Source organism: Myotis lucifugus, unplaced genomic scaffold (genome assembly GCF_000147115.1).
Source record: "Myotis lucifugus unplaced genomic scaffold, Myoluc2.0 scaffold_83, whole genome shotgun sequence".
Taxonomy (NCBI): domain Eukaryota; kingdom Metazoa; phylum Chordata; class Mammalia; order Chiroptera; family Vespertilionidae; genus Myotis; species Myotis lucifugus.
This window is the reverse complement of record NW_005871131.1, coordinates 2,898,485-2,919,734: the sequence shown is the minus strand read 5'-3', so window position 1 is coordinate 2,919,734 and position 21,250 is coordinate 2,898,485. Positions and strand designations below refer to the sequence as shown.

At 44.1% G+C, this 21,250-nt stretch overlaps 1 protein-coding gene across 2 annotated transcripts in view; it reads left to right on the top strand.

Annotated features, from left to right (window-relative positions):
• The window catches only part of ERC2 (ELKS/RAB6-interacting/CAST family member 2), an 869,271-nt gene that overhangs the window by 676,091 nt on the left and 171,930 nt on the right, over positions 1 to 21,250 (top strand). For both annotated transcript variants that reach the window (XR_002829807.1, XM_006090859.2), the window contains exons 16-17: positions 6,082 to 6,216; positions 20,150 to 20,215. Coding sequence is in view for 1 of the 2 variants with exons in the window: in XM_006090859.2 (XP_006090921.1) it covers positions 6,082 to 6,216; positions 20,150 to 20,176 (162 nt within the window). In the remaining variant the exon portion in view is untranslated. The remainder of the gene's footprint in view (positions 1 to 6,081; positions 6,217 to 20,149; positions 20,216 to 21,250) is intronic.

The window sequence follows — 21,250 nt, the reverse complement described above, 5'->3', positions numbered from 1 at the left end:
ATATTGACCTGGGTTTCCTTTCAAGGCAATTAGAAAGTGAGTTTACCATGACATCTCCCCGGCCCACTTTTTCGTATACCCATATCCATGCCAACTTTCAAATCTTAGCTCACGGGGCACCTGACCCATGGAGACTTATTGGATTCCCCTGTCCTCAGTGAGGAGGGGATTCCTCCTGCTTCTAGACATTCATGTAAATTAGGGGTGAGGAACCCTTTTACTGCTAAGGGCCATTTGGATATTTATAACATCATTTGCTTACTATAATTCACTTAATATAAATTTATGTTGCTATCAAAAAAGCTCCTACATTTATTGAATTTCGAGTCCTGCCTACTGTTGCCTTGGCAGGGCCAGACCAAATGCTTTTGCGGGCCTTATACGGCCCGTGGGCCAGACATTCCCCACCCCTGATGCAAACCAGTCCCTTCCCTCTTGATTTCCTTCCCATATTGTGTTGTAGTCAGTCCTCTGATCATTCATATCACACTGTAGGACTGTGCAGTCAGAAACCTGGATTTAAGTCCTGTCCTTTAACTTACTAGCTGAGCAATCATGGGTTTGGTTTCCTCATAAGAATGGCTACCTCAAAGGCAAGGATTTGACGAAAGCATACTGGTCAAGCACGTAGCCTGGCACAAATTGCACTTGTCTTTGTGGTTGCGGAAGTTCAGTGAGTGTTGAATGAATTTCTGCGCAGTGTCCTCAGTAGAATCTTTTCCATCAGTGATTCTTACTCTCATATAGTCCCCGATGCGGCATATTCTCCTGATAGCTACGTTATCCTCCCACTTCATCCTCCAAGAGTGACCCAAGCATTGGAACCCAGGCCCACTCTGTTATGATTCATTGCCCTGTGGGCCTGGTGATGTTCAGGAAATCCCTCCCTTCCTCATTGTCCCTTGTTATCTGGTTTCTCCATCTTTTACTCAGAGATAAGAACTGTTGACCTTGCTCTGAATTAGCAAAAATAAGATCAGTAGAATAGTTCTGGACTATTTTGGAAATTTCTGGAAAGAAAGAGGGAGAAAAGAAAATCTGATAGAATAAAGTGTAATTGCTATTGTATGATATTATCTCCATATCCCATAGCAACAGATCTCATATTTTTTTCTTATTTAAAACCACATTCATGAAGGTTTTATTGTTAACTTGATCCAGATGACTGATCAAAGCATAGTTTGTTATTGCCACCTTGCTAAAATATTTTAAAGGCAGTTTTAATATTACACTTTTATAGCTACATATTGCCATTAAGCTATTGAGTCTATTACTAGTCAATCAAGGATTTTCATTTTGTTTCAAGGGCTCCTTGGATAAACTCTTCAGAAATGTCAAGAGAAATGGAATATATGGCACCTTTTCACAGATGGTGTTCATCAGCATTTTCGTTAATGGAGAAAGTTTCAGTTTTCCATGGTTGACTTTGGTGCTAACAAAAGTGTTCCTGCAGCCCCTGCTCTTTCAAAGGCTAGGGTATAGTAAGGAAATGAACCCCATAACACCTCCAAACCCTTCATTATTAATGAGGCAAGAAACTGGGGACATCATGGAGTATCTCACTGGATCCATTTTACTAAAGAATGGAATATTTCTTGAAAAAGAACATTTATCTTGCTCTCCCCATGTCTAAGAACAACAACAACCAAAAACAAATATACAACAGGGAAAGTTAAACTATTACATGGGGGGTTACATAGTCAACTGGCCCATCATAGACCCTAATTGTGTATTTTTTCTTTCATTTGTTCCAAAGTAGTCTATGCCCTTTCCATTCATTCCTTCATCCATTCCTACATATATTCAACACACACTTATTACTACTAATACACCTGACTCTGGGTTAGGTGTTGAGTACGAGAGTAATTCGGCATAGTGTTTGCCTCGAGAAATTTTCAACCTAGTGGTGGAGGAAGCCAAGAAAGCACATGATTATTTACCATTCATTGAGGTAAGTGCTGTGATGAGTGAGAGGTTGAAGGAGGGCACGGGATTCTGGGAGGGCAGTGGATGAGCACTCACTCCCTTTTGAGGCAGGCTTGGGGAAGGCATTGCTGGAAGTGATGGTGTCGAAACTAAGAGCAGAAGAACTGAAGGGTATAATTCAGGTGAAGGTAGAGGATGACAACATGATGGAACAGAGACCACATGTCCCAGGGCCTGGGAGAGGGGATGAGTGGTGAGGCTGGGAAGTGAACGGCAGTCACCCCCCAAGAGCCTTGTAAGCTGCGGAGGAGCTGGGCTCTTTTCCTGAGGCCGTGGGAGCCTGTGAGGAGCTTGAAGCCAGGGAGTCAGTGGGTCTGAGGTCACTCTGGCTCCAGATTGTGCTCGATGGAAAGCAAGAGTACAGCAGGAGAGCTGTTAGGATCCTATTGCCCTGGAGAAATAAGGTGGTGCCTGGAAGAAAAGGGAAGTAGAAAATGAAATCTGATTAGATTGGTCTCAGCAGCCATGACATAATATCGTAAAACCAATAAAACACAGTTAGCCAAAAGCAAAAGTGTCAGGTCAGCCATTTGGTAGACACTGGAAAGGAAATAAAAACGGGCTTCAGTGGATTGCTAAGTGAGTCCATGAGTTCCCAAGTGCAGAGCAGGGGGAAGCTACCCTCTCCAACTTTATATTAGTTTTCCTGGGAATGCAATTGTGACTGCCCAGATTTACTGTTTAAAGCTTTGTGGTAGGCACCTCGTGTTAGCTGATGGCTACAGGGATATGAACCATTATGCATGGAATCTCCCAGTAAACGTGTCTGAAGTTATTTGAATAATATCCTTGGTCCAAAGCTTGCTACAATTTTCTTCAGTGTCCCCTCTCCCCCCCATCAGCCTTTCGGGAGTCTTATTCATGGCTTCCTATCCTTCCCGACCATTCTTGGTGTGTTAGGAAACAAGTACAGTTGGATAGTATGAAGAAGGGAGTATAGATTTAAAAAATTAAAGGAGCTTCATTTCTAATCTGACAATTAAGCAAGCAGGATTGGTCAAACTTTGTTACAGAAGAAAAACTAGCAACCAGCCTGTAAGAAATCGCTCACAGTTTAGGGGATATGTTACAAGCAAGATAAATAAAAGTAGTCTAGAGTATCAGGCCAAACTCTCATTTTTCATCTCCGTTTCACACTCTTCTCTTTCAGCCCAGACTAATCAAAAGAAGCCTCTTCCGCTCACAATTGCTCTGTGTACATTTCCCCCAGATCTGGTATTCACATGAACAATGTGGTTTATTTATATTTCAGCACCAAATTGGAAAGATGACATCATTCATTTACAGTCTTTATCCCATGACATGCCTACTCTCCAACACCTCATTTCAGCAGACACATTTAGGGCTGCATATAGCATCTTGTTTAGCTTGTACATTCTTTTATGGGATACAGTTCAAAGGTAGGGAACTTTAGGCTTGTCACTGGTAAGAAAATAATCTCATAAAATCACAGGAGCTTCCCCAAAGGATAAGAACATTATGATATTTACAATAGCCATTATTATTTGTTCATTTAGGCTCCATCGTTCATTCTTGGGCAAGTCCCTTCCTTATTGGCCAGAGCAGATCTTATAGCTCCCTGTAGGCCCCAGAATTCTATTGGAAGACACAATTCCAGATTTATTAGTTCACAAGTTCAAAAGTAACAGGCTCCTGACAATACTGGAATTTGAGGTGTGAACGCTGAATTTCAGCATCTCCTGTACCAGGGTTGGCCAAATAAGGGAGATCTGGGAGAACTCAGGACTTAGTTGGCAACTGACCTTCTACTAGTATTTCTCACAAGACGTGCCTTGTCCATTGGGTCTTCTGATACTGTCAGTGGGTGAGTGAAGGACAGACATGCTATCAGCTGCCAAAGGTTGCCTGGGATTTCCAATTTAATTGTTAGGTGGATCTTTCCCTCTAATTTTATTAATTTCATCCATATAATGCATTTTTTACATCTACTCTGGGGCCATTCAAATATTGTACACATTTTTAAAAAAATGGAATGCGTGAATCATGAGACATTCTTTGGCAGGTAGAACTGGGATGTGAGGTGTTTCCAAGACTTAACAGAATCGAAACATTTATGGGAAGCGGTTTCTACCTGTTCAGCTGTTTGCCATTTTTGCTAACAGCAGGGCAAGGGGAAAAGCCTAACGACTCAGAATTGGAGGGCCCAGAAAACCTCCAAGCCCTATGTCAAGAAAGAGGCTCTGGGGGCTGAAATCAATGCCTTGATTTTCTAGCTGCAGAGGAAGAGAGTAATAATATGTCCCAGGAAAGTTTTGAGGGTAAGTTAGATTGTGGGTGGAAAAAACTACAAGAATACACTGTGTGAGGTCCAGAATTATTATCAGAGCATTATTTATATCACATAATAAAATTCCCACTAGTTGGCAGTTCTGCCAACCTCTGACGTCCAGCTCTCTTAAAGTGCTGATGGCTGGTCGTCATCTCAAGCTACCAGTGAGATTGTTAGGTGATTCATGAGAGAGCCTCCCCTCTCAGTGACCTCCTCTGGCTGAAACAAGGGTGCGGCTTGCCTCTAGAGTGGCAGTATCCCTCAGAGTCATGCCCCCTTCTTCCCTTCAGCCAGGCATTACAGCAACAGGCATAGCATATCTACACTGTGTAGATCCTGGGCTGGATTCTGGGGAGAGGCAGACGAGAGAAACAGCCTCGAGTCTACCAACAGATGGATAGATAAGTCTGTGGGTACAGAGTGGTGATAAGTAGGAGGCACACATCACCTGGCCTCAAGGTTGGGTTCAGGAAAAGGCTGTGAGTTAGCCAGACACACAAGTTAGAGGTGAGGGAAGATGTCTGTGGGAGGTGTCTCAGGCAAAGGAAACATGGATCAAGAAGGAGAAGTGGTGCCCTGGCCAGTGTGGCTCAGTTGCTTGGGCGTCATCATATGCACCTAATGGTTGCTGGTTCGATTCCCAGTCAGGGCACATGCCGGGGTTATGGGCTCCATCCCCATTGGAAACAGGCAGGAGGCAGCTGGTGGTTGTTTCTCTCTTTCTCTCCCTCTCCCTTCCTCTCTCTCTGTAAAGAACAATAAAAAATATTTTTTTAAAAAAAGAAGTGCCTTACAGTAAACAACAACAGCAATAATAATAACAGCATTTGCCTTTTTCGCAAGTCCCTATTGTGCCAGGTTCATCATAGAGAGGGAGGCACTCTCCCTCCCATTTTAGAGTTGAGGAAATTGAGTCTTAGAAATAGTTAACTCAAATAAACCAGCAGAGAAGTGCAGCAGGACTTGAATCCAGTTAGTCTTATCTCTAAACCGATCTTTGTAAGCTTTCTGGGTTGGATATTTTTATCTGCCTTTTAGGCATTTTTCTAGATTCTGTGACCCTGTTAGGTCAATTCATCGCTGGTATGTTATTGCCCTGCATAGTGAAACAAGACAATAAAACAATTCTATGGCCCTGGGGGTTTCACTGTGACACCTGGGGCTTGCCTCCTGTGCCAATCATAGTGGGGAGTAAATTACAGTGGTCAGTTCTTCTCCATCAACTGTGGTCCTTTTGCCCAATTTCCCCCCGCCTCCACAGAATGCTCTTTTTCGGCAGAAGTCATCGTAGCCACAAACCATCTCCATTAGTATTTTTGCGTTTGGCAGCTCTTGAGTGGATTTCCTGCCTTGTCTCTCAAGACCATTGTTTGTCTGTGGCTCCGTGGCTCCACCCGGTCCTCTCCCATCTTTTCATGCAGGGCTTCCTTGTCTTGCTTGCTCTAGAGCGTAGGATGTGATTGTTGGCAGTCTGTGGTGGCAAGCTTACTCTGGGTCTCTGTGATCGCTTACAACGTAAAACAAAGCACCTTTGCACGAGTTCATCCTTTCCCCCTTTAAACCACGTGGGAAAGTACAGTTACATCTACAAATGCAGATCCAAGGACCAGGCAGCATCAAGGGTGTGGTAAAGCCTCTTTCACCAAAGCGTGATGCATTCCTTTTTAAGTCTCAATGTGCCTACAAATGAAAACTTGTGGATTAGGAGCAAAGGGAGCCCTCTAGGTGCTATAATGATGCCCTGGGTGTCTTTGGCTGGGCTTCTCGCTCCTGACAGAGTCTTCCCTGACTTTTGCTCTGCACAGACCCAGAACAGGATGAAGCTGATGGCGGACAACTACGACGAGGATCACCACTACCACCACCACCACCACCACCACCACCACCACCGGTCTCCTGGGAGGTCGCAGCATTCTAATCACAGGCCCTCTCCCGACCAGGTCAGTTCCCTTGCACTTACCTCCAGGACCCCTTCTCCCCTTTGGATATTTTAAGATAAAATAAATCATCCTCGAGAAATAATAAACAGCATAAAGTGATACGTTCTTTGAACTGAAACTAATAGCTTTGGTATTTATTTCCATCACTCAAGGAATCTAAATGTTTTCCTTTCTCCTTCCTCCTCAAGGTTTTGTCTGTTCTTGTTTATGTTATGCATTTTCTTGCCTGCCCTCCTTTCTTCTTTCATAGACACGCAGCCTATTGCCAGCTTCGTATCTACTGGTGGTTACTTCGGAATGTCTTTTTCAGTTTTAAGAGAAAGCACTTTGTTTCCATGAGCTAGGCAACCAGAGAGGCCTTGAGTTTGCTGAGCGGTTTCCTAGAAAATTCCTTAGTGATGCAAAGTAGCAGTGGGGTGAAATGACATGAAGAGAAATCGGTGTTGCTTGCACTTCAACCAGTGACGTCACGGGGTCTGGTTTCTTTGACTTGGACCCCATCTTCTCCCTTGACTCAGTAAAGCAAGTGAAAAGATGGATTGACAAATACAAGAATCTCCTGTGATTTTTAAACAATTTTACATTCACCCACCAAATGCAAAAACCATTTACAGCATTTAGTATTAAAACTCTTGAAGGTGAGTTTCATGGAAATGATTAAATTTGATGCAGGATGATAGAGTCAATATTAGCAGTATTTCCACCTTGATTGTATTAGGACCTTTCCTTTATGATCCTGGTATAACTTAGATGGTAATTTCAAGAGGGATGGAGGCAGAGGTAATGGGATAGAAGCATCTCAATAAGTGTAAATGCCTTTGTTATGTATTTTTGTTATGTGAGGGATGGACTTGTTGGAATGACCTGTGCGAAGAGGGTTTTAATTGTTTGTTGGAGGAAAGAATGCTTAATATGCTCCCAAAGCTTTGTGGGGGTTTTTCAGATGGCTCTGTTTTATTCTTACTTCATACCACTCGCATCCCAAAAGAGAAGTTAAGATTACAAGTGTCCAAGATATTTTACCAGGAGCACAACTCCAGGGGGAGCCATTTGTATAGTTTACAACATATAAAGGGCTCCCTAGGGCTTGTAGTGAGGTAGCTCCAACAGGGAGGTCCCCTAACCCCAATCCAAGGTTGGCCCCACCCTTGTACTGGGAACCATTTGCCCTCAGACACCTCAAGGTTTTGTCTGTTCTTGTTTATGTTATGCATGTTCTTTCCTCCCCTCCTTTCTTCTTTCGTAGATATGCAGCCTATTGCTGGCTCAGTGTCTGCTGGTGGGTTACTTCGGAATATCTTTTTCAGAACACCTACAGGTGTTCACACACAGGCCTTGTCAGTTTCTGAGGCCAAGTACAGAAAGGCGCCAATGCATGTCATTAGCTAGAAATGGTTCTCAATTTGGAGATCAGCAAAGTGGAAAGGGATATTATTTTTCTGTCATTATCTTATATGACTGTGGTTTTAGTTTGATTTGGTTTTATTTATTCATTTCCCATCCCTCACAACCACCACCACCCTCACTTGCCCCAGTATAACTGGCATCCTGCTAACCACATCTCTTCATTCTCATTCCTGGTCTCTACACTTTGCTCCTCAACCTGCCCCCATGAAGGGTGAGTGTGAGGTTTTATTGGTGCGAAAAGGCCACGTGGGTTCCCCCACCGACCCCCCACTCCACCCCCCGCCCAGAGAGACAGGAATAGAAAGCACCATAGGGGCATAAAGAAGAATTTAGAGCCAAACTGGGGGAGTTGATTGCACAAGGACCTGGTGGGATAGCAAACAGGCTTGTTTCATCATGGAGACATGTATGCTAACATGTCCTGCTTCCAGCAGGGCACCAGATCAAATTTATCTGCCTTAAGAATGCTTTTTCTTACAAAAGTTATCTCTTGCTACTTTTCCAGAGGTCTTTAATCAGAAACTAGAGTACTTGTCTGCTTGGTTGACCCTTTTCTGTTTGTCCATTGACACGAGCGGTTGTCATAGGGCAGAATCATGGCTCGGGGGTGGGGGCTCTTTCCAGAAGAGCTAGCATTCCTTGAGGAGTGTGGCTAAGGTATGTCATCAGGACCTCGGGCACACCTTTCTCATTGCTACTGTTAGGAAGATGAGTCAGCGAAGCAGTAGGCTCCTTTGTTGCACATTTTCAGTTAGAAGAGGAGAGCTAAGCAAGGACCTGGTATGAGGAGGCTGACCCCAGTGACAACGATGCCCTTTTTGACGAGCTGTCTGAGGTCTAGGGAAATGACGCTCTCTCTATACTGAAGATTTGAGAATCATAATCATCAAAAACTCTTATATAAATACATGCATTGTTATAAATCCAAGTCCCAGAGAGTAACAGCCTTAAAAGGCTGGGAAGCCTGTCCCAATTGATTGTGAACTCTACACATAATTGTGTAAGCATATATGCTAATATGCATAAAGTAGAGTTACTTCTCCAGAGAATGTGACAGACTTCTATCAGTGTGAGACAACACTGGAGTCTAAATAATGGATGATATGAATGAGATTTGAACTAAATGTCCATAATGGACCCATGTTCACTGAACTGACTTAACAGGAAGGTATCGCTTCCAGGATTCCCAATTCCCTTCCCATCAATCTTGTAGCCCCGACTTTCCTATGCCCCGAAGGTTGACCATCACTGTCTTCGGGAAGAGGGCCTGCAAATGTTGACATTGTCTTCTGAGATTTATTAAGGGATCAGAACATGAAAATGAAGAAATATAAAAAGTCAGTCACTTTGCTACTTTTCCAGAGAAATTCATTTTTCCTTAGGAAATTCAATTTAAGTATTGCCAGGCTTGCAAAATTAGATTCTTTTTCCATTTCTTCCCAGTCCTTCTCTCCTTCACTATGGTTTTGCTTTCTCCTCGGGAGAAACTGAATCCAAGGGTTATAAGTCTAGACTAGCATTTCCCAAAGTAACTTTGGAACATTAGTCCCACGAGGAAAGTCTTGAAACAGAGATTCAGTGGGCAGAGAATTTCGGGAAAGTGCTGCATATTATAACTCAGTCTTGGAGAATCTTGGTGCAATTAGCAGATCAAAGGATCGAAAAAGTCATATAAGAAAGAAAGCTCTCCAATTTTATTTAATCCAGCATTTCCCAGATTTATTTGATCATAGAATCTTTGTTTTTTCTTTCCTAGTAACATCTGTGCTCTGAGAAATACTGTTCTCAGAGTATCAGGTGAAGAAGGAGACTATCCAGTTTAAAACATGGCTGATCTCGTTTCCAGCAGTATTTTTCATCTTAAGGTGAAAGCAATTTCCCCTGTGCTTGGCATAGCAGAAAATGAGAGTGCCCCTTTCATTTATTTCCTGGGATGCCTTCTTCAAAGCTGTAACACCTGAGAATGCGTTATCCCACCCAAAGCCCAATAGGTCTGAACTAAGGAAGCCATTCTAAGGATGAGGGCCCAGGAAACAAGGATAATAATAAACACACAGGCCCTCAGGGATTTGAAATGAGTGTGATGGGGGGAAGGAGGGTTTGGAGGACATGTAAGAGGAATGAGGGGGCTGTGGCAGTCCAGCGGCCGAGGAAGGAGCAGTTAGCCATCGGTGTGCCCTGTGACCCCCAGGATGGCCATAGTCATTGAATATGTCCAAGTGGAACATTCACACAATCCCAGTAATGCCTCAGGGAATCCTTCCAACCAGGAAGTGAGCACAAGGGCAGACAACAAATATTTCCTGTGACAAGCTGCTGGGGAGCTTTGAGAAACAGTAAGGACCAAAGGGTACCTGGGGACACATTAGTGATTTTATTTTTAGTGAAGGTGCCAAGACTGATTTTAGAAAAGCTAAGTGGAAACTCAACTTCTCAGTGCCCTGTGTACCTGTCGCCATCAGTATCACCTGTTATTTTCTGTAGTATCTTTCCTTGCCTTATCTATGATGCCAAGTCCTTTTTCCAGGCATCATATGATTTTCATTGTTCCAAAAAAAAGTCATATTTTATTAATTTCCTTCCAGTGGCTCCCAGGTATGAGCTAACCTGTAGATTAAAAAAAAACATACCCTCAGAGTGAACCCACACTCCAGCCAACGCACAATGCCGGGTCTTGTTCAGCCGCCCTTTGGGTCCAGGACTTGCATTTCTGTGCTTGGGTTTTGGGTTGAAGATTGTGCCTTTAAGGTCCAGGATCTCAGTGGCACTTCCACTTGCTAAAGCATCTGCCACTCTGAATCTAATGTGTAGAGCCCCAAATGGCAAAGAACCTAAACATTTGGGGCTGGGAACCCCACAGCGTGTGGTCACCTACAAGCCCAGAACTCACCTCTCCTTTCTCCTTCCTTGGAATGAAATGCTCCCTGAGGGGAATTGGGAAGCTCAAGACATGTTCACTACCGGGAGATTTTTGGACCCCATTTGAAAGTGACGTTTTACATTTTACTTCTAGAAATCCTACTTCTAAGGAAGAGCTAACGTCTGGGAGCATGAAGGCATAGTATTTTTTTAAATTGATAATTGATATGTTATTCATACTCCTTTTTTCATATGGCAAAGCACATTCACACCTGTCCGGCATGTAGTCTCACATAAATGCCTGTTAGTACATTGTTTCCTCAGCACCTCTGGGAACTAGGAAGGGCAGAGGGAAGTATCTCCAGGGTAAAGAAAAGGATTTCCAGATAAAAAACCAAACCAAACCCTGGAGCTCAGAGAGGTTGTCGGTTATCCAGGGTCACACCCTGAAAATCAACAGGCCCCAAATGAGGACCTGAGTGCCTGGGCTCCGTACACGGGTGCAGCCTCTCTGGATGTTAGTCTGTATGCATTTGTGCAACCAAATGTATTAATATGGTTGCATGGCTGTAATAGCAAGTTTTCCTCTAGTGCAAATGTGCTTTCCTCTTTCCCACTAAATTATAGTAAATGTTAATCCTGTTTCTTTTTTCCATTTGCCTCAGCTTTTATTTTCTTTATTTCCATTTGTCTGTTTTGTGACTGTATTCCTCTCACTTTCCCCCCATTTCACCTGTCCCCCTTTATTCTTCTCTATCCCTATTGTCCTTGTGCCAGACACGGTGTGGCTTCCTGCACCTCCCCCTGGTTACCTTGGTTTTGAGACCCTCTCCCCTTTTCCCACAGGCAAAAGAGCCATAAGGTAAAGTCAACTCAGAAAATAAAAGCAGGGTTTTTACCCTCTCTCCCTGCCACCCTTGTCCACACTGCACACACCTGAGTCCGTGTCCTGCAGAGAATTCCCAGACGAGGGGAATGCCCAGCCATCCCCGCAGTCAGGGCCTCTGTGAGGTGGTAGCTGGAGTCCGCTGACAATATTTCAAGCCACATGTATTTTTTGGCCCCAGACTGTGAGGTAAACCACTTCCCTGCTTTTCTCCTCCTCCCAGGGGCCTGCATTTTATGTTTGGTCAACGAGGAGTTGGTGGAATCTCATGGTCCACCAGGAAAACGAAGGGGTCACAGCAGCCCCTCCCCGGACCCCATTACATCTCAGTAAGCCACCTCCAGGCCCTGGTTCCACACCCACCGTGGGCCCCTCCTCCTGAAGTGCTGGGCTGGGCTTGTGATGGATGCCCTGCTCTCTGGGCACCGCAGATTAGCCGAAGTGCAGCCCTTTGAATTCTAACAAACAGACGAGGGGTTTCACTTGCTTCATGGCCCCCAGAAGATGGATTCTGTATATAGAGTTGTTATGCCTAGCTTTTGCTTCGGGAAGAAAAAAATTTATTTTATGTTTTGAGGTTAAATGAATGTGGGATAAATGTATACACAGTGTCCTGAGTGTGTATATGTATGTATCGCTATATGTCAGATGAACTGAGGACTTTTCCACATATGGAAGAATTTCTCAAGATCATGTTTAACTAGAAATTTCTCTCCCTAACTTCCCCGGAGTGCATGTTTGAATATACATTATATATACATATATATGTGTGTGTATGTGTAAATACATTTTCACATTTCCTGCATGTAAGAAAACTTACCACGTATCAGAGCTTACTAGAGTATCATTACAGAACAACTGGGGAAAAAAAACACTCAGAAAATGTTAGTTTCCCATGCCAGTAACCTAATAAGAAAAATGACATGTGTTAGGCTTTTAATATCCATTTCCCATCCAAGCCAGGATGGCTGAAGCTTGCCTGATTCAGAGACAACAGGGACAACAGAGTTTGTCTTCGTTTGGGGTTTTTGTTTGTTTGTTTTTGCACAGCAAATCTAACTTCCTGACCCACTCCTTGGAAGAAGCCTTGGGTTTTGGCTTCATGTGCAGATGCCAAATTAAAAAAACCCTGAAGAGACCTCTTGTTGGGCTGATGCTTACAGATGGGAGAAGGGTTCAGAGATGTCACCTGTTCCCATTCTGGGCCAGTCCTGCCAACTAGAACCCAAGATATCCTGGGTACATTTTGAAATAAATATTGTGAGCCACTTGCCTATTTCTTTACTTTAAAAAAACCAATTAATTTTTAAAAAATTTTTTTATTGATTTCAGAGAAGGGGGAGGGAGAGAAAGATAGAAACATCAATGATGAGAGAGAATCATTGATTGGCTGCCTCTTGCACGTCCCCTATTGGGGATCCAGCCCAAAACCCGGGCGTGAATTGAACCCAGGACCCTTCAGTCTACGGGCTGACACTCTATCCACTGAGCCATACCGGCCAGGGCTAATTAATTTTTAAAAATGTAATTATACTTGACATTTAACATTGAATTGTTTTTAGTTTTACAACATAATGATTTGATATGTGTATGTATTGTGAAATGATCACCAGAATAAGTTTAGTTACCATCCGTCCCCACACATGGTTATAAGTTGTTTTTTTCCTGTGTTACTTGCCCCTTTTCTGAGACTTTTTTTTATCATAGAGTTGATTGAAAGATGCTGCATTTCCAACTCAACACACTTTTTTAAGTACTTGACATAGAAAGATAACTAGGATGTTACTTTTTCCTTTATCCCTGGAAGACTACTAAAAATCCCCAAAGCTACTCAAACACGAGCCAGAAGGCATATGTGATTTCTGAGCATCGGGGAAGAGGTGGCAGGCATTTGCTTGCCTGTGAATAAGAGCAGGAACTCTGGAGTGGCCCTGCCTGGCTCTCTGTGAGGCCACAGGTAGGGAAGGAAATGAGGACAAATGCCTGAGCTGCGGTGGGAGGCATTTCACCGCTCCTTCCTCTAGAGCAGTTACATGCTCACCCAACCATTACAAGCCACAGAAGAGCATGCAGGCGGGCGGGGGTGACACGGCCTTTGGGAGGCTGGCTCTGCAGATGAGCAGGTCATTGCCAAATCTCTTAAATCCGGGTGTGATGTTAATTCCTCACCTGTAAGCACAGGCGGGCACGAGTCGATAAACCTGCCAGGTAGGGCCATCACGGATGGGAAAGAGGCAGAGCTGCTTAATGCATCAGGATCCTCCTGTTAATAAAGGATTTTTCCTTACAGGAGATTGAGCCTATTGACAATTCCAGTCTTACTCTATTTGGGGTAAAGGTTTCTCCCCCTTTTTACTGATTCCTCTTAGTTTTAAACCTTGTTTGCAGTATTAGGGTCTCATTAAGAGATTTGTGGCAGTATCTTTTGAGTCAGCAGGGGTGTTCAGACACAGCCTGCACTCCCCAGCTTGTAGATGTAGCTCATCTTGGCAACATCGGCAGCTTGATTCCTTTTCAACTCGCTGCTCTAATCCGCTCACATTTGTCTACGAGGCAGCGCCGTAGCTCCCCCATTGAAAGGAGGTGGCCAACCCTGAAACATCTCAAAGCAGGGAAATCCATTTTCTATCGCTAAACACCGTTGCCTCTCTTCTTTTCTGGAACTGATGTAATAAGGATCATGTTTGACTCACACACTCCAGGCCCTCGCCACACTCCGAAGATAAAGAAACAGCCGAGGAAGGGGAATTGGAAACATTCTCAAATGTACCCTGCACACACTCAGATTCGGAGAGCTGCCTCCTTGCAGAACAAGAGCTTTCAAAAAAATTGCTCCAGCTTCTGCAGAATGGTCTGAATAAACTCTAGCTTCCCACAGCCCAACGATGCTCAAATGCCTAAGGATGGTTTTCTACAGTACCGGGTTCTTTTCGCACACACCCTTTTGCCCTTGACTGCAGTGCAAACTCAAATAGCTTGTTATGATAGTAACAAATTATCAGATGCGACCAACAGGGGTGGTGTGTCCAGTTATATTTATATATGCTTGTAACGTCCACAAAGTGCTTTAATTTATATTTTCCAATTTAATTCACCTGGTAGCCTCATGATGTGCCAGGGTCAGGATATGAACCCATGTTCTTTCTTAAGGCAGCCACGGTCAAGGGGCCTGAGGATTTGGTTGCCCACAGCCAGGAAATGGCAGAACCAGACTCATGGTGAAAACATAATGTTAGTGTTTAACAAAGCCGAGCGCTAATGACTGATGGACGAGGGAGCGAGAGCAAAGCCTGTGTCCACCGCTACCCCTTTTTATGGCTGTCTGGCAATGGCTCGGCGTGGAGCAGATGTTGACTTTGAGCTCCGAAACGGTATTGTTGGCCAACAGAGAGCCTTCCGGCCTTTCCACCTCAGCTGGGTCTCTGGTATCTTTCAGCTGAGGGAGCTGGTGCCATGCACCAAACCCTGGTTTGTCAGAATCGCTTTGCTTGAAGGAAATAGAAAACTCACTTCTTTAGTCGCCCCACAATGATGGTCCAAAAATTGAGGAAGCACCTAAAGGTGCCTCACATGTAGACATGGAGGAGAAAGCCCTCACCCTCTCGAATGTTCTCATTGGCACCAAGGACTCAGAAGGCTGCCCTGCTCAGGGTGCCCGTGTGGGTGAGCTGGCTGAGAAGAACGAACGCAGGCTGCACGGGCTTTCTGGCTCTGCCTCCACCTGAGAAGCACCCGTGTGCCTATACAATATGATGTCTCCGTCTAGTTCCCCCTCAGCCAGAGGTGTTCAGCTTTCACAACTGGGATTAGAAGAATAAACCAGGGATGTGGCTGTACAGTGGCTTGTGTGGAGGAACAAGGAAACACGGTCTTGGGAAGCCCAAGGAGCTCTGGGGTCCAGGCAGCACTCCCTCAGAGGAGTGGAGTCAGACAGCAAGCAAGAATCGAGCCTGAACCTTTCGTCATTCGGAAATGTTTGCTAAGTTCCCGGGTCTGAGACATGGAGAGGCAGTGTGAAGGGACTGCAGGTGCTGCCTTTTCCCTCAGGGACCTTGACGTTTGCTTGGGTGCTGATGACATGCCCATTTAAGGAACATGTGCTTTTTCTTCCAAGAGCCAGAGGGACCACCCTAAATTCTACCATCCAACGCCAACAGGAACCTTCAACAGCTTGGAGAGAGACCTGCAGAGTACAAAGTACTTGAGAGCTGAGCCCAGAGAACCCACAAATGCCCGAGGTCAAAATGAGCTCTTCTTTCTGGATCTTCACAGCGCCCCTATAAGAGAGGGTAGACCTTTGTGGTCAGACAGATTGGCATTTGACCCTGGCGCCACAGCTCCAGGTGTCTGGTGGCGAGCTACCAGACTCTCTGCCTGAGCCTTTCCACGTCTGCAGGGAGAGCCTGCCCTGGGGCTCTGGTGAGACAGGGAAGCAGCACAAAAAGCTCTCACAGTGCCTCTAACCTGGAGCAGGTGCTGATACCTGCCGGCTCATTTCTAGTCAAAGTCAGAGATAAGCTAACAGTTATATTTAAACAGAGCACCCATCAGGTATTTAAACCTGGACAGGATTTTCCTATTATTTGGGGAGACTTTGTCTGCAAATTGGCCCCAGAGGCTGTAATGAATACAAATCCTAAGAGTTCATGATCATTCCTGACCTCATCACCTGTACAAAGGCACCCATCCAAGGACTAAGCATTCTAGGAGGCAGGAGAGGTGAAAGACATAAATGGGAGGTCTTCACAGGGAAGGTTTGGACTTGACCCTGCGGGAAAACTGACTAGTGCCCTGAAGAGTATCAGGGCCCCTGTTTTCCTTTTCACATGCACCTGTCTTCCCCAGCTCTAGCCACACCTTCAGTTGGATATACCAGGAGGGGTTGGTCCCACCCAGGTGCAGGGCACATCATAAATCCCACACCATGGTCCTGCTTTCATGACTCCTGCAGCTGAAGTCTGCAGAGTCCTGGGTTTTTAAATTTTCAGCAAGTGTCAGAGAAGCCCTGAATTGAACTAGGGGCAGGGGTGGGCCTGGGGACTGTCCCTGTTATAACCAGGACACTGTCCTTGCATCTCTTCCCATCTCCTCCTGACAGAAATAGCGGCTGACTCTCAGAGAGGCAGTGGCTGATTTGAAGGTGACACTTCCATAATCTCACTCTCATTTCCAGATAGAACGGGTGTGACAGTAAGGTCCCCATCAGGAACCTCATCGTCTGATTTCAAGAAAAAAGGTTGGCTATCAAGTCAAAGAGAATTGCCAGGTTTTGGGTTTTTGGGAGGTTGTTGTGGTGTTGTGTTTTTTGTTTTTTTTTTTTTGTTGTTTTTTTTTAAATATCCGGTGATAGCTGGGGCTTGCCTGCTGGATGCACCTAAAGCTTCAAAATAGATACCAATTAAAGGTTTACACCAGGCCATTTATCATGCCAGATTATAGAGTTCCTTCCCGAGCTTTTTGTCTGGGGCTAATAAATGTCCCCCACCCCCCCTTAACAGTGAGTCTCCTGTCCTGTCGGCGATGACTCAGTCCTTTGCCCTTAGATCTTGTCATCAGCATGGCCCAGTGAGTGGCCCATCTCGTGAGGAATTTTGTTTTATCTCAGAATTTAGAGAATCCCTTTAGGGCCCAGCCTTGGGGAGTGCAGGATGGCCATCAAGGCCTCATATCACTCCTGGAGCCAGAGATGCATCCGGAGGTTATTTGATAGTTAAGCTTCCTCTCTCTTCAAAATTTGCTGTTGTGTGGTCACTGCGCTCTGGGGTTCAGCCCACCTTGGATGTTTCCAGCCCAGATGCTGTGGACAGAGGCGCTTGGATGACTGATGGACTAGAGGCTCTCTTTCCATCCGGAAACTTTGGCAGCTCCTGGCATAGCCATCACTCAGGAAGGACACACAAGGGAGCGGACACAGGCAGCATCTGGAACAACCAGTGCCAGGAGAGGAGACAGACTCTCCCAGGCCTAGGAGACACACTTTCAAACTCCAAGTACCGCTAGACAACTTGGCATAAAGTTAGTAATCAAGTGATCCCTATCTGCTTCTTATTTTTGGTCCCCGAATTTACATTTCTGTATGGTAAGGTTGCTGAGTAAATTAATAGTTTATCCAGAGATGCAGGCAGCGCAGGAGTCTAACAGCTGCGAGCGTTTGGAACTCCTTGGTGCTTCCTCTCTGATTAGCTCCTGCGTTTTCTTTTTTATTCCCCAAGCAGACACTCGCTCTGACCCAGATGACTCGGTGATTAGGGTCAATTCATGTGGAAGCTTTGAAGATTAGAGAGAGCAGGAATGGCCACCACTTCCCTTTGTATTTTCTTTTAAAAAATTTTAAACCTTAGAAACTAAAAACTTGAGGGAAAAAAAAGCATAATATTACAAGTTCAGTAAAGGAATTTATCCACATTTCTGCCATGTTAAATGTTAGCAGCGTTTATATTGGACTGTCATATTTCTTTACTTTATTCACCAGCATACAAGACGTCGATCTCAACATCTGGTTTTTAATAACCCTCGACATCTGGGAGCTCCTTTTTATCCCTACGGTGGACGAGGCACAGTAGTGATATTGGCAGTGTATATTTTCAAGCTACAACTCCTGTCTCATTCAATCATAATTAATTACCACTTTTTAATGTATTTAATTTGCTAAAAGTGATTTGCATTCGACCACATTTCACTGTTAAGAAAATAGCGGTCGATTTTGGTGACAGTGGCTTTCCTCTTTTCTTCCTTGCTTCTTTTTTAAAAATTTGAAACCCTGTGGGGATGGATTTGAAACAAACTGAATGTATACATGCTCTTGGATTTTAAATGCAAAATGAAATAAACTGCTCTGCAAGGAGAGTGATTTTAGAGTCTTTGAGAAGCAGTCAGGAGAGGCTGCAGGCTGCCTTAGAGGGAAAGCGTTTTTTCTGACTTTGGCAAATCGTAGCATCTCTCTGGGCCTGGAATTTCCCTACAGCAGTAACTCCTGGGCTCAGGAACGTTGTGATGAAAGCCTCCATCCAGAGAACTACACTTCCACACATCCCCACAAGTTCTGCTTTGAAGTTCAAGGGGTTGCTAGACCCCTGGCAACCCATTTGTAGGTGCTGTAGAGTTTCCTTCTTTATTAGCATAAAAAAGGGAGACCAACTTTGCTTTTCTACAGGAATTGAAAGGACATTTAATGGATGTAAAAACACTTTTCTCAAGTAATGTAGAAAAAAGGGGATTTTTTTTGTCAAGAGTAGTTACTAGACTGCACAGTGACAAACAAGGTCAATTTTACATGAGAAGACCCAGCTAAAAATGATCAACTGTACCTTTTTTTTTCTTACTAGAACATTCCTATCTAAACTGTCCAGTGCAAATCCATACCAAATTATGCAGTTCTGACTGCGTGCAAATCTCCTAATGGAGTCATATCAGGTGGGGATTCTTAACCCTTTATGGTCTATAGACCATTTTGGCAGTCTGGTGAACTCTCTGAACCTCTTCTCCAAGTAATATTTTTAAATGCATAAAATAAAATATGAAGAAATAGAAAGGAAATAAATTATATGCAAATTCAGTTCAAGACCACAGATTTAAATCTTTGAATAGATGCAAAATACCTTTGCCTATTGGCAACATTAGATTGAACTGTATGAAATTGCTGTTTTTCTAGATAAAAAATGGCCAAATATTGGCATTTTCAGATGATTCAACCTAATATTGCAACAACCTAAGCAGTAAGGTTCCAAATAGTGAGAAAATATTCCAAGTTATTTTTTTTTCTAGCCCTGCTTTTTAAAACCAAGAAGCACGCCCTGGCAAAACCTGGTTTCATCAGGGACCTGTTAAAAGACACAGCTCCCCAAAGTGCATGTGCGACAGGAACTGAACCGCTGGGCTGTCTACACTCTTGATCCTTGCAGGGAACAGTGAGCACTTTTGTGCAAAATAGACCTTGTGATGCTGGTCTTACTTTGAATACACTTCTGTCTTCAAAGATTAAACTTCCCTGCCTATCTGCCACTTCACCAAGTGGGGAACGTGGCCAGAGCCATTCTGGAAATGTTTTCAACAACAAGAATTCAGACCAAATAAGTTTCTGTTTATCCACAGTTGAATACAATTTTACGTTAAACAAATTTCCTTGCTGCAAGCATTGTACCGAATTGAAAGTTTACTCTTCTCTTTGAAACTTATTTGGTTGCAAATGGATAATCATTCCGTGGCATGCACATCCTCTTTCATGCTGAGAGCAAAACAGAACCTGAGGAGTGGAGTCCACAGCCGGTCTGAGCCAGTGTGAACTATCGCATGCTACCAAAGTTGTTCCACCCAAGTAGATCTTTTTAATAAAAAATTCTTCTTCAACCTTTATTGATACTTTATGCTTAAGAGAAATTAAGGGTATTTGATGACTGTAATTACTTCTCTGCTTACTTAACAGGTTTAATCTACTCCTTAGGCATATGCAATTCTGATGGCATGCTTTCCCAAAAAAATAATCATCTGCTAATGTAGACTAATTTTAATCTTCTAATCCAATCTTGACACAGAGTCAGAGCTGGGTGGGCGGAATGTTTTTGTGTGGGGGTTGCCATAGACACAAAACTCAGTTATGTATTTGACAAGTCGGTGATGTGGAACTGAAGTTACTATGGATTTCTTTTTTTTTCTGGTGCTTTAAGATGAAAAAGCAAAGTGAAGATCGGTGTGCCTTTCCAGGGCATCACGGTGTAACTAACTTTCTCTTCTTTCATTCCGTGCTCCCCCCCTCTCCGTGCACCTCCCCCGGGCCGGCCGCAGGATGACGAGGAGGGCATATGGGCATAGCCGGGCCTGTAAACCAAAGTTCCAGTTTTGTTTTGAGGGGTGAGAAACCATCTTTTATATCGTTTTTCTTTAAAAGATTGCATTCTGGTGTTGTATTGTGTGCGTGATCAATCGTGCTTGCTGATGTCTGTGACCGTGCCCTGTGTTTGCTTCTGTGTTCTGTGACCATCCCTGAGAGCCCTCTCCTTCCTACCCACCCCCACCCCCTGCCACCCTGAAACCACGTGATTGCTCTGCCTTGTTGGGGCTGGGTCAAGCACGATTCCAATGTTTCTGTGTTATTTAAGATGTAAACTCTGCCCTTGCTAGAATTTATACACACTTTTTAAAAGCATGGCTGTGGGCTCAGAAATTGTCACAATTCTCCAGCACTGTTTGCTTTTGCCAAATCTGCCAGTGTGGTGTGACGCTCACATCTCTCTGGCTGTGTCAAATGTTTGACAAGGACTAAGGAAAACAAAACTACATATATTTTTATGGAGCTGAAATTGTCATCTCTAAGAAGCCCATTTGATGGATTGTGCTACCTCTTCTCTGGCAGTTCTGAAGAGAACACAAGGATCAAGGCATAGTAATGGTGGATGGGTAACTGTACCTCTCTGAATGAATTAGAATAGAAATATTAATGTTGACAGGTCTCGTTAGTGCCATATCTGTTGCTCTTTTTTACAATTGCGCTTATACGGAGCTTTGCACTATAAATTTCACGCATTGCATTTTTTAGGATGTTGTGCTTTTTTAAAGGTTGGCTTTTAGCTATGAAGAACCCACCCTCTATTTCTGTCCTATATGCATTATAATGGAATGTGGTGCATGTATTACCACAGTTATAACCGGGACATTGAACTCTAGTGACATTTGCTGCTGGGACTCACATCTCTCTAGGACACAGCAGGCTGCTTAACACCAAGCACAGCTCCCTGGAGTTGCATATGCCTATGGTGACATGGAATATGATAGGCATGTAGTAGACGGTGTGCTGTGGTGATTTTTTTATGGTCCAAGAGTACTGAATGTGTAGTTCGTTTTCCTGGACAAACACGAACTGTCACAGGGCTGGAGCACCACCAGGTC